The sequence below is a fragment of the Pipra filicauda genome, unplaced genomic scaffold, assembly GCF_003945595.2.
Source record: "Pipra filicauda isolate LSUMZ 115617 unplaced genomic scaffold, ASM394559v2 scaffold45_size4122338_pilon, whole genome shotgun sequence".
Lineage (NCBI taxonomy): Eukaryota > Metazoa > Chordata > Aves > Passeriformes > Pipridae > Pipra > Pipra filicauda.
The window spans coordinates 1,174,550-1,187,392 of record NW_024104598.1 but is presented as its reverse complement, the minus strand read 5'-3'; the positions used below and the strand labels follow the sequence as shown (position 1 = coordinate 1,187,392).

At 42.6% G+C, this 12,843-nt stretch overlaps 1 protein-coding gene across 1 annotated transcript; it reads left to right on the top strand.

The window, feature by feature from the left end:
* Nucleotides 1-3,787: 3,787 nt before the first annotated feature.
* LOC120324216 lies at nucleotides 3,788-11,399 on the top strand. Its single transcript, XM_039386040.1, is given in 8 exon segments — nucleotides 3,788-3,823; nucleotides 5,908-6,267; nucleotides 6,269-6,517; nucleotides 6,519-8,408; nucleotides 8,521-8,787; nucleotides 8,937-9,056; nucleotides 9,606-9,791; nucleotides 10,500-11,399. Coding segments are annotated over 8 exon segments (4,008 nt in total).
* The last annotated feature ends 1,444 nt before the right edge of the window (nucleotides 11,400-12,843 follow it).

The window sequence follows — 12,843 nt, the reverse complement described above, 5'->3', positions numbered from 1 at the left end:
TGTTACTGTTTTTGCCAACATACATATATCTTTTAATAAAGGGTTATTTCTTCTGGTTTTTTTGCCATACTTCCTCGATTAAAGCCCCCTTAATCTTGAATTTGCAATTGCTGAGAGAGAGGAGTTTGGTCTGTCTTACAACTCATCCTCTTTAGCAAACATTCCAGTCTCCTCAGACTGAGACACTCAGAAATACGAAAAACTCTATTCTGACGCTGTTATTTACAGCCATTTCAGAGTTTCCAATAAAAACTCACCATTCTTGAAATGCAAAACCTGAAAAATGAAACAAGTGTTAACCTGGAATTCTTATTGCCAGCACTGATCTGGACAAAAGTTATTTGAGAGTGTAGCAAAGCTAGCAACAGAAATAACCTTTGGCTCTATAGCACTGCTCTGCATTCATTGGTTATGGCAACAAAGTTTTGCTTTTAAACCCATCTGCTAAGGAAACCTTTCCAGAAATGTGAGTTTATAATGTTACTTTTCTAAGTTATGAGGCCTTAATCCAGTGTACACAGATGAGACCCTAAAATAGGAGAGAGTCCAGTTCCTGATGATCAGTGGAGATGAGGAATCAGGTATGCTGAGCAGGTTTCGAGCTTTGTGAGTTTTACAAGTCTATTTTTCCTAAGTGAACTATTTCAAATCTCTTGTAGGAAGAAACACTTTTTTCTATTTTATCAACTTTCCAGTTTCAGAATACTGCAATTTATCCCTAAAATTCCACCTGTAGTTTCAAAAGATAAAAATCCTTAGACTACATTTGCAGCCTCAGTAGGCAATTGCAACTTGCCCAGGGAAGTTCAGCAACAGCACCATTCATTAAATACACTGTTCTGTACCAGAGATCCCACAGAGATTCAGCTCCAGTGCTAAATCCCATAGAGTGTCAATTGCCATAATAGCTGATTTTTGACTTTGATGAGATTATCTCTTGTTTTCTTTGGTGTAGCTGGAACATCTAGAGCAAGGGGGCTGGGCAAAAGTACATCCTTAGCAGGGTCCAGTACAGACCATGTTACAACAGTAGCCATTTGTCTAATTAAGAAAGGCAATTAGATACAGAAATTTATTTTCAAGGTTTATAAGAACGTGATGAAATGTTTTTCTTTCCTTTGGTATCTCACATAATAATAAAGAATAAGTCATATATTCTAGAATACAGGTGTTGGGCCAGCCTGGGCACTCCATGGGCAGCAAGAGCTTTCTGTCCTGGCCACTTTTTTTCTGGGAGGAATCTTTGTCCGTATTCCATTTTGGAAGTCAGACTAGCAATTTCAGCGCAGCGCTCCTGCAAGCTAAGAGCAACCCTTTCCCCCAGGAAAAGAAGTCCTTACCCTTGGTGTGTGAGGTACAGGTGGTGGGCCACTGAGGACTCACCTGAAATTAATCTTTTTATTCTCTCTTTGCCCCGCTCTTGCAGCAAAGTCCGTGTAATCAAAGGTTCACTTCAAAAAAACTCCCAGGCTTCAAACTCCCTCTGCAGTATTTCGCAAGGACTCTGTCAGAGACTGAAATGGTTAATGATTTAGGCATTCTAGGAGACTTTTGCAGGCTTTTAACTTGCATGATACCTCTGATGAGCAGTCGGGCCCCTCCCTCCCTCCAGTGCTGAAGGTGTGAAGCCCTGAAAAGGCAAGAGCTGAGCTTGCAGGCTTTTGACTGTTGATACATCTGCTGAGCAATCAGGCCCCTCCCTCCCTCTGCTAATCTTGAAAGGCGGGAACCAGGCGAGACACAAAAAAACTCAGCACACAGACCTAGGAGATGTTGGAGGCTCGAGGTATGGCCCATTACACTAACCATGGATATAACTCATAACTTCTTGGAGTATGGGGGCTTCCCTCCTTCACCCCCAGCAGATCAAGGCCACCACTTCAACTGACAGACATGGAAGCATCGCTGGACCCCGTGGGCGGTGACTATATATACATCTGTCCACTCTCAGCTTTTCTTTCTCTTACTCTCCCTTGCTCTTATCCTGCCTTTCTCTCCCCTATGCATTTTCTTTCCCCCCCAAAGGTTATCTCTGTGTCACATTGTTGTATGACAGCACCCAAACTGCTAGCATGCCTGTTGATAAAGAATTGTTAAAATAAACCTTGCCAGTATGTTTTTAGACACCGATTATTTAGTGTCGTTTCACTTTAATCCATCCCAAGGGAATTATTGATAAAAACCTGAGTTACCCCCTCTCCCCTTTTCCTGGGGCGGGTCGTAACATTTTTGGCGTAGTCAGCAGGATCCTTTGGATGTGGTGGAGTAATTGGTGTAGTCTAAAACTGGTACCGAGGGCAAGTCAAATGGTGACTATCCCCTCGCTGTAAAATTATAGTAAGAATTTTTCTCCTCTCGGTGTGACCCAAGCACATCGGACCTGTTGAAAGGTTTCCTGGTGTGGCCTGGACCTGTTGAAAGGTTCTCTGGTGCCTGGACCTGTTGAAAGGTTTTCCAGGGGAGAGTCAAGCTGACCCTCAGAGGGTTAAGGGGGAGAAAGACATTAACCTGAGCTGGGTTAATGATTGAGGCAAAGGGGATGGCACCCCTGGTTGAGTTATATGGGGGTTATTCCCTCCTGATGTTTGTCCTTGATTTAGGACTGTTTCTGGTAGTTGCTGTTTTGGGCATTGTCCTTAGAACAGTGCGAAAGGAAAGACTGGTTATTCAGAAATCTCTAAATGAGGTGATAAAATCTTTCCAAGAGTCAGTGAGAGCTTTGCAAGACCAGCTAGAAAAAGAGGCTATTCAAAAATCTACTGGTGAGGTGATAAGATCTCTTCAGGAGTCAGTGAAGGCATTACAGGAGCAATTAGGAAAGGAACGCTTGCAGTTAACTGCTGAGAGAGAGATAAACTTGTTGCTTTGGTCAGCCCTGCAAGATGAGGAGGAACAAAATGAAAGGCTGAAAAGGGTACTAGAAATGAAAAATTGTGAATCACGAGATATCAATTTAAAATACCCTAGACCGGTGGATGTTAACAAATCTCTGTACCCCTCTTTTGGAAGAGCTTAAACAAAGTTATCCAGAGGACAAGGTAATACATCTGCATCCCCTCATTAAAACTGAAACCACTGGCCAGGGGGCAGATTGGCAAACTACCACACGAATTACCCCGTACACGGGGGAAGCACTGGTCAGAATTCAGGAGAAATATAGCCATAATGTTGCAAAGCAATTTAAATTTTAGTAGTAGAATGGCTAAGGCTTAGTAGGAGAGTAGGCCTAGAAAAGCAACACTCCAAAGAAGTAAGTTAGCAACCTTGTTTATGTGCTGAAAAAAGTGGAAACCATAATCAAAGGATCTAGTCAAGCATGTATATAATGATTTGTTACCTAGGATATAGTAATTTGTTACCTAAGATGAAGTAAGGGTCTGTTAAACAGTTTCTAGAGGTAAGACAACTTAAGCAGATTTATGATTAGAGTAGATGATTATTAATTGTTATCAGTATGGAGCATGAGCTTGTTTGTAACTGCACCTGGTTTGCTGTGGAAACTGTAACTGTTTTGCCGTGGAAACTGCACGTAAACTTGTTTGTGTATAAAAGCTGAACTGAAAATAAGGGTCTTCGGAATCCTGACTTTGGACGCTAGTCCTCAGGTTCCCGGGGCCCCGAATAAAGCACCGCATAAACCGGCACTCTGTTGGTTTGTGTTTCTTTTGGTTACGGGCAACAGTTTTCTGGCGACACCAGGTGTGGGACTCCGGGGGTAGCTGGTGCAGCTCACGAGCTTATCTACTCCACGCCGGCAACCAGGTGATTTCTGGGGAGACATCGACCCATGCCCGACCCCGCACCCGCCGGACAACCCATCCAGGTAAGCCCGGAGGTGCTTTATTCCTTTAGGTTTGTTGGTTGGGAGCCTGCCTATAAGACGGGACTGTGAGTTACCCGCTGGGTTGGGCTAAAGGTACCTCGGTTGGGAAGCCTAGGCGCTGGTCGTAAGACGTAGCGAAAGCCGCGCTGTACCAGCACTCGCCACTCAGAGGGAGAATTGGCGAGTTGGTTTTGGTTTTGGTTTTGGAATATGTAATTGGTTTATATCGTTGTGTTATTGCGCTGGTCGTAAAACGTATTGGTTTATATTGTTGTGCTGTTGTGAATTTGATTTTGAATTCAGACTGTGGTGTGTGTGTGTGTGTGGGTGTGTGTGTGTGTGTGTGTGTGAGTCAGTATGATGCCGTTTAAAACCTTTAAGGCACTATCTTGTGCAGAAAATGATATCCCTAGCGATTCTCCGCTTGGTTGCTTGTTAAAACATTGGAAGGAAAGAAATTTCGGACAAGAGTTAAGCAAGAAACAATTGATTGATTATTGTAATAATGTATGGCCTCAGTATGAGACAGAAGGAATGCAGTGGCCTAGGAATGGTTCATTGACTCCGGAAATTATAACCCCCTTGATGCAATATTTACGGGAGAATGAAATATGGGATGAAATACCATATCTAGACTTGTTTTATTATTTAAAACATAAGACTGAATGGCAAAAAGAATGTGATATGTTGATTTTGAAAGAATTAGATGATAAATGCATAGGATGTCAAGAACGGAAAATACGGTTTTCAGAACCAGAGGAGGATGTGTCTTTGTTAGTCTCCCCCAGCATAACTCCAGGTGCGCCCTCGAGAGATAGTCTCCCTTCACGTGTGAGGGCACAATCACCCACCATGCCCCCGCTAGAATCGTCCTCGGATGAGGAAGAAAAGAGAAAAGGGAGAATGTGATTTTGATAGAACTCCTTTAGCTGAACGAACGCGGAGAGCACGAAGAGAACGAGGGAGGAGTAGAGAAAGACGGCGGGGGGGGAAAGTTGAGGGAAGTTTCGCTTTCACCCCCGAGATTAATGGCCCCTTCGCGGGAAGCAGTTGGAGCGGACGGGGGAAAAGTCATGATGAAAGTTTCTTTTTTTACCTAATGATATATTAATTTGGAAACAGTCAGCTGGGTCATACAGAGAAAATCCGGAGCAGGTGACTTGTATTATAAAAATGGTTAGAAAAACTCAAAATCCGGACTGGAATGATTTACAGGTATTGTTAGATACAATTCTGGATTCAACTGAAAAAGAAATGGTATTAAGAGTGATGGTGGAAAGAGCGAAAGAAAGAATGCGAACTCTGCCCCGGGCGGCGGGGGGAACAGTGGATGATTTTGTGCCGCGGGAGGATCCCGGGTGGGATCCAAATGTGTCTGGAGATTGTAGAAAGTTGAGAATTTACCGAGAATTGTTGGTGGAGGGAGTGCAAAGTGAGATACCAGGGACGCTGGACTGGTCAGGGCTGTGCTCGGTGGGACGGAATAGGGGAGAATCTCTTTCAGCCTTTTTAGAGAAGTTAAAAGAGGAACCTCTGAATGAAGTTAAAAGTAGTAAAAAAAAAAAAGAGGAACCTCAGAGAGAGATTACAAATAGCCCTCTGATAAGAAGATTAGTAAAAGGTGACTTTGAGGCTAGGACGCTGAGGATTCCCCCTGAAAGTCCCTTGGGGAACCTCTTAGAGAACCGGAGTTGTTATTCCAGCACTTATAGAAGATCAAAGGAGAAAATGATTAAGTATTGTATTGAAGTGTGGGGAGGTAGAAGAATAGGAAATAATACTTACTGGCCCATATATGGTACTTTTAAGAATTGGGTCTGTGAACTTTTAACTTGGTATGTTAGCAATAAAAACCCTTTTGCCCAGAGGAGAGTTTTTATGCCGATATATAGTTAGAAGCTAGTGAAGATATTTACTTGTTTTCTTTAAGAGAAAGAAGGAGCACAACCCGTTAGAGTGCGACAATACCCAATTAGTTTAGAAGCCAGGAAAGGAATAGCTCCTATGATCACATAATTTTTAATTTTAGGGATATTAAAAGAATGTGAGTCAGAGTTTAATACTCCCATTTTTCCGATAAAAAGCAAAATGGTAAGTATAGGTTAGTGCAAGACTTTAGAGCAGTAAACCTCATCACAAAAGATATCCACCCAGTTGTAGCCAACCCTTACACCTTGTTAACATCTGTTTCTGAGAGATTTCAGTGGTTTACAGTGATTGATCTAAAGGATGCCTTCTTCTGCATACCACTGGCACGGGAAAGTTGGAAAATCTTTGCCTTTGAATGAGAGAACCCAGAGACTGGACGGAAGCGACAGCTTACTTGGACTCGATTACCACAAGGATTCAAATGCTCACCCACGATATTTGGTAATCAGTTAGCAAAGGAACTTGAAGAATGGAAGACTACTCAGGTAAAAGAATCTCTTTTTTTCATATATAATACTTCAATATGTTGATGACATCTTTTTGAGAAATACAGAGCAGAGACTCTGCCGTCAATTAACCATTGAACTGTTAAACATGCTGGGGCAAGCAGGCTATCGAGTCTCAAAAGAAAAAGCACAACTAGTAAAACAGAAAGTTATTTATCTGGGATGTGAAATCTCCCAAGGAACCCGGCGCTTAGGAACAAATAGGGTTCAAGCAATATGTGCTATCCCTATGCCCCGAAATAATCAGGAACTGAGATCTTTTTTTAGGAATGGTCGGATGGTGCAGACTGTGGATCCCCAACTTTGGACTAACTGCCAGACCTTTATATGAAGCAGTAAAGGAGCCCAAGCTGACCTGGGGGACGAAGCAAGAGAAAGCGTTCCAGGAATTGAAAAGAGCCCTCCAGGAAGCACCTGCCCTGGGACTGCCGGACCCAACCAAGGAGTTTCAGCTCTATGTCTGCGAGAGACAACGAATGGCTTTAGGAGTCCTCACTCAGCGTCTAGGATCCTGGAAAAGACCGGTTGGATATTTCTCCAAACGGCTAGACGCAGTAAGTGGGGGATGGCCAGGGTGTCTCAGAGCTGTGGCAGCGACGGTTACTTTAATACAGGAAGCACGAAAATTGACTCTGGGAAAACACATGGTAGTGTACGTACCCCACATGGTCATAGCAGTTTTGGAACAAAAAGGGGGGCATTGGCTCTCATCTAGCCGCATGTTACAGTATCAGGCTTTGTTAAGAGAGCAAGATGATGTTGAACTGAAAATCACTAACCATCTCAACCCAGCAGAATTCCTTAGGTCTACACAGGAAGAAGGTATCCTGGAGCATGACTGTGTAGAGACCATTGAACAAGTCTACGCGAGCAGAAGAGACTTGAAGGACGAGCCATTGACAGATCCTGACTGGGAATTGTTCACTGACGGATCTAGCTTTGTGGAGAACGGCACCAGGTATGCTGGGTATGCAGTGGTCACTGAACAAGAAGTGATAGAAGCAAATGCACTACCCCCAGGTACGTCTGCACAAAAGGCCGAAATATGGGCATTGGTGAGAGCTTTAATATTAAGCCAAGGAAAGAGAGTTAACATATGGACTGACTCCAAATATGCTTTTGGGGTAGTTCATGTTCACGGAGCACTCTGGAAAGAGAGAGGACTTCTTACTTCTCAAGGGACAACGATTAAACATCGGGAAGAAATTTTACAATTGCTAGAGGCAATACACAAGCCCTCAGCAGTGGCAATAATGCATGTTAAAGGACATCAGAGAGATCCCGGACGAGAATTTCGAGGTAATCGACAGGCTGATCAAGCGGCTAAGCAGGCCGCAAGAGAAGTATGGACTCAGATGGTTCTTTTGCCTGTTCGAAATAATCCAGCAATAGCATATATGGAAGAAAAACCACATTATTCACAGGAAGATGAGAAATTAGCTCAAATGACAAATGCAAGGAAAAATGTTAAAGGGTGGTACATTTCCCCCATAGGACAAGTGATTCTACCTGTCAGAATAATGAAAGCAGTGCTTGAAACAGAACACAATAAGTGCCACTGGGGTGCAGAAGCATTGGTAAAATTTTTGAAAAATGAGGTTCTCTCAAACCAGATGTTAACACTGGCAAAAAGGGTAAATGCAATGTGTCCTATGTGCATAAAGAATAACCCAGTAGTCAGGAAGCAGGTGCAGATGGGAAAATTACAGATAGGTCAGTTACCGGGAGATTACTGGCAAGTAGATTTTTCTGAGTTGCCTAAGGCCCAATCCTATAAGTATTTGTTAGTATATGTCTGCACCTTTTCAGGATGGCCTGAGGCTTTTCCCTGTAGGACTAATCAAGCAAAGGAAGTGGTAAAAACTCTCTTGAGAGAAATCATCCCAAGATTTGGAGTTCCCCTAGGGTTGTCCTCTGATCGAGGACCGCACTTTATAGCAGGGATAGTACAAGATGTGTCGGTTGTATTAGGGATAACATGGAATCTCCATACACCATGGAGACCACAGTCTAGTGGACAAGTTGAAAGGATGAATCAGACATTGAAAGGTCAATTGAAGAAAATCTGTCAGGAAGCAAAGATTCCGTGGCCCCAAGCATTATCCATTGCCCTGTTGAGAATTAGGATCAAACCAAGAGAGAGGATAGGAGTAAGTCCATATGAAATATTATGGCAAACCTTATCATGCAGCTACCTACCAAAGGGATCCTCATATAGTAGGTGATCAAGCAGTGTTTAATTATGTGTTATCTTTAAATAAGACTCTCACAGCCCTCAGAGGAGCGTTGCAGTGGAATCGACCTTTGCCCCTGGAGAATCCAGTGCACGACATTTCTCCGGGAGATCATGTCTACGTGAGAAACTGGTCGGTGGAGCCGCTGAAAGAAACATGGGACGGTCCTCGCCAGGTGATAATGACGACCTACACCGCAGTAAAAGTCGAAGGAATCGACAGCTGGATCCATTATACTCGGGTCAAGAAGGTTCCAGTCTCGTGGTCGGTAGAACCTCTCTCACCCACAAGGATGGTATTCCAAGCCAACAATTGAGAATCGTGGTGTTCCTGGGGTTGATAAGTTTGGCAGAGACCTTTGTGAAAATTGAAACCCCTGACCCTTACCTGCTAGTCCCCGAAGTTACTGATGTAAATTTAACCTGTTTGTTTTCTGATGACCAGGGAGCTGAATTAAGGGATGTTAACGTCAAGTGGAGATGGAGAGATCAAGATAAAACCATGACAGAAGGAGTGACAACAGTTTGGGATGCTACACAACAAAAAGGTTACACCGTTCTGCAGGTACCCAAAGTGTCTAAAGCCATGGAAGGGACATATATGTGTGTAGTTTGGATTTGGGAAAGTTTTGATTATGGACATATAGAAATACGGACAGTAAACACGACTCAGAAAACGGTGACCACAGTGCGAGTTATACCCACCAGGAAACAATCAGACATGTGGGATGGTCCTCCTTTAAAAATCAATTGTACCTTCCAATTTGATGATTGTCAAAAATCAATTAAAGTAAAGTGGTGGAAACTGAATCTGGCAAATCAATCTTGGGAATCACAAAGTCAAGGAGTTAACTGGTGGTCAAATAGTAAGGGAAGTAAAGGGTGGCTGAATATTTCTAATCCCAGAGTAGGAAAGACAGAAGGTACATTTCTTTGTGTGGTCTCATGTGGAGAAGAAAAAGATTATGGGATAAGAACAGTAGTAGCCGTACCACATCAAGGAGTAAGACTCAGACCAGAACACAGTGTTTACCCAGCTCAGGAAGGAAGAGATCTGATTCTAAGTTGCAAAATTCCAGAAGGACAGTATTCTGAATATGGGTGGTGGTTTAAGGGACAGAACTTGAAAGTTGGGAAGAGACATCAGATTGGAAAGAGAGCAGACGCAATAGTTTTGAAAATCAAAGAAATACAAAGAAGAGAAGATGAGGGCCAATATACTTGCTGGATAAGTAAAGATGACTGGTGGGATACTGGAATTACTGCCGTCTACATAAGAGCTGAAAGAATAACCCGGCAAGTAAGTAACCCGCAAATTCCAGATAGAGAAGTGGAACAAGAAAACCTAGTCATAGGCCTAATTCGTGATTTTGGGAGAGTACAGAATGTCACAAAAATTACTGCATGTCTCCCTATGCCTCATGCTGCAGGAGACCCAATCCCATGGGGAATAATTCCAGTACCAGAAATTCCTAAAGTATTTAAGAATACTACGTGGAATTGCAGATTTGTGACCAAAACATGGAATGAAATGATAGATGCATGTCTACTCAAAAACGAAATGACTAAGAAACAATGTGAACAAGTACCTGGATTTTTCCGATGGGTAGTAGTTGGAACATGGGTAACAAGCGAAAACATTGACAAATTAAAAGGATCTTGTTTAGTTACAGATTCAGTAATATACCCATGTTCTAAAGTCCCGGCTCAAATAAAACGAGAAAAACAAGAACAAGTATGTCAAAATATTACTAGCTCTACAACCATAGATGAATGGCAAACAATTTGGGGACCCAGCTTATTAGAGACTTATAGTTATATTGGAAAAGTACAGTGGTGTATTCACTGGAAAAGGAAAAAGAATCAAACTTATTCTACAGGCAATAGAGGAAATCATAATTGGAGGACAGAAACACGTGCAAAAGAGAATTGGAATTGTACTCGAGTATATACATGTGATACCCCAGACGATGAAATAGGCTTAATGCCAGTCAAAACACTTTTGCAGTTAGGATGTGAATGTCGAGGATATAACCATATGATTAAGGGATCTGTGAAAAATATTGATTGCCGTACCACCACAGTTAAGAGCCCAGGAAATTTAGTGTGGGTCATGGGACATGGCCAGTGGACCACCCACATGCCAATAGATGGTCCAGTTGTACCTGTCACACTAGGGATACCTACTCTCTGTCCATTCTGGAAGCGGGATAAGTTAACATCAGTAGAAATACAACCACGAGGGAAAAGAGAAATTAGTAAAGACATTGATGACCTGGAGTTGGGAGATTGGCATGAACCATCAACAGGAGTTAAATTTAGATGGGCATTAGAGTCTCTGTTTGCACCAATCTCAACATACCGGAACAGAGAAATGTTGTTTAAATTAATGGGACAAACTGAAAGGTTAGCAGCAGTCACCAAGAAGGGATTTAAAGATCTAAATTTACAATTACAAGCCACCTCTAGAATGACCATACAAAACCGCATGGCATTAGACCTAATATTACTTAAGGAACATGGAGTTTGCGGCTACCTGCATGCTAAGAACGAGTATTGTTGTGTGCACATCCCAAATGTCACTCAGGAAGTAGAAAAAGATATTAGTCAATTAGAACAAATTGACGAGAATGTTCATGAACTGCAAAAAGAAGCAGAACACAATTGGATAGGACAATTATTCAGCTCCCTAGGTCTTCATGTGTCAGGATGGATATCTTCTGTTATCCAGTATGGAATATTGATTGTAGTGATTATTGTGATAGCTATAATTGTTTACAAGTGTCTTTTAGGAATGATTGTAAAAGAAGGTCAACATACGAGACGCATCATGAAAGCTATAACAAGAAAAGAAGTAATCTCATCGCAAGATGGACCACCTCCTGCCTGTCAGGAAACTGCAACCTGAAGATTGCTGTGTTTGAGCATCCTTGCAAGCAAAGCCTGAAGAATGCTCAAAAGGGGGGACATGTTGCAAAGCAATTTAAATTTTAGTAGTAGAATGGCTAAGGCTTAGTAGGAGAGTAGGCCTAGAAAAGCAACACTCCAAAGAAGTAAGTTAGCAACCTTGTTTATGTGCTGAAAAAAGTGGAAACCATAATCAAAGGATCTAGTCAAGCATGTATATAATGATTTGTTACCTAGGATATAGTAATTTGTTACCTAAGATGAAGTAAGGGTCTGTTAAACAGTTTCTAGGGGTAAGACAACTTAAGCAGATTTATGATTAGAGTAGATGATTATTAATTGTTATCAGTATGGAGCATGAGCTTGTTTGTAACTGCACCTGGTTTGCTGTGGAAACTGTAACTGTTTTGTCGTGGAAACTGCACGTAAACTTGTTTGAGTATAAAAGCTGAACTGAAAATGAGGGTCTTCGGAATCCTGACTTTGGACGCTAGTCCTCAGGTTCCCGGGGCCCCGAATAAAGCACCGCATAAACCGGCACTCTGTTGGTTTGTGTTTCTTTTGGTTACGGGCAACAATAAGGCCAGTGAATCAGAGACTGAATATGTGTGGAGGGTGTCCCTTACTGGGGGAGACCGAATTTTATTGAGTGAAGGTGAGGTCAGAGGATTTTGGGGCCCAGGGGTTTTCCTGACCACAAATGATAACCGAGCACCGTGGTCCCTGACCCAAAGAGCTGCCTGGGCAGGCGGGTTAGACCCTATAGAAAGGGGAGATCCTCACACGATTAAAACACCCACAATTGGCCACATTGTAAAAAGTGTACAAAAAACCATGTCTCCAATTAATGCATACAAAATTATTAGACCCACAACGAAATTCCCCAATGGAACTTGAGGCAGATCCACAGAGATTTCCAGTTTTAATTCGAGGCCTGCCTGATGCACTAAAAGTTTATGCTAAACAATTACAGGAGCACATAAAGGCAACTCCCAGACCTAGAAGAAGGGGTGCTCCATCAGGAATAACCTGGTTGGGAATAGCCCAAGAATTAATAGCTACTGGTCAGCAGCTGGGGCTCTCTGGTACCAGTGGCCAGAGAATACACTGCAGGAGGGCAGGGAAAGTCCAAAAACCTGCCTCGCCAGGTATTTGTCAACAAAATGTGTCATCTAGCGGGAGAAAGAGATACAGTCTGTGGAGAGAAGGTGTTGCAAAAGGAATTCCTGGAGAAGTGATGGATAAATTACCCACTTCTAATTTGGAATACTTGATACAGCTCTGGGATAAGATCAAAGAGCACAAGGCACCCCCTAAGGGCAGCCCCTCTAAGGAGTCCAACACTGTGATCCCCTCAGCCTCTCCAGAAACCGGACTAACCAGTTTGACCAGTTCTGAGTCAAGGAACTGGACTTACTGCTCTCAAGTAAATAAGCCCAAAAATA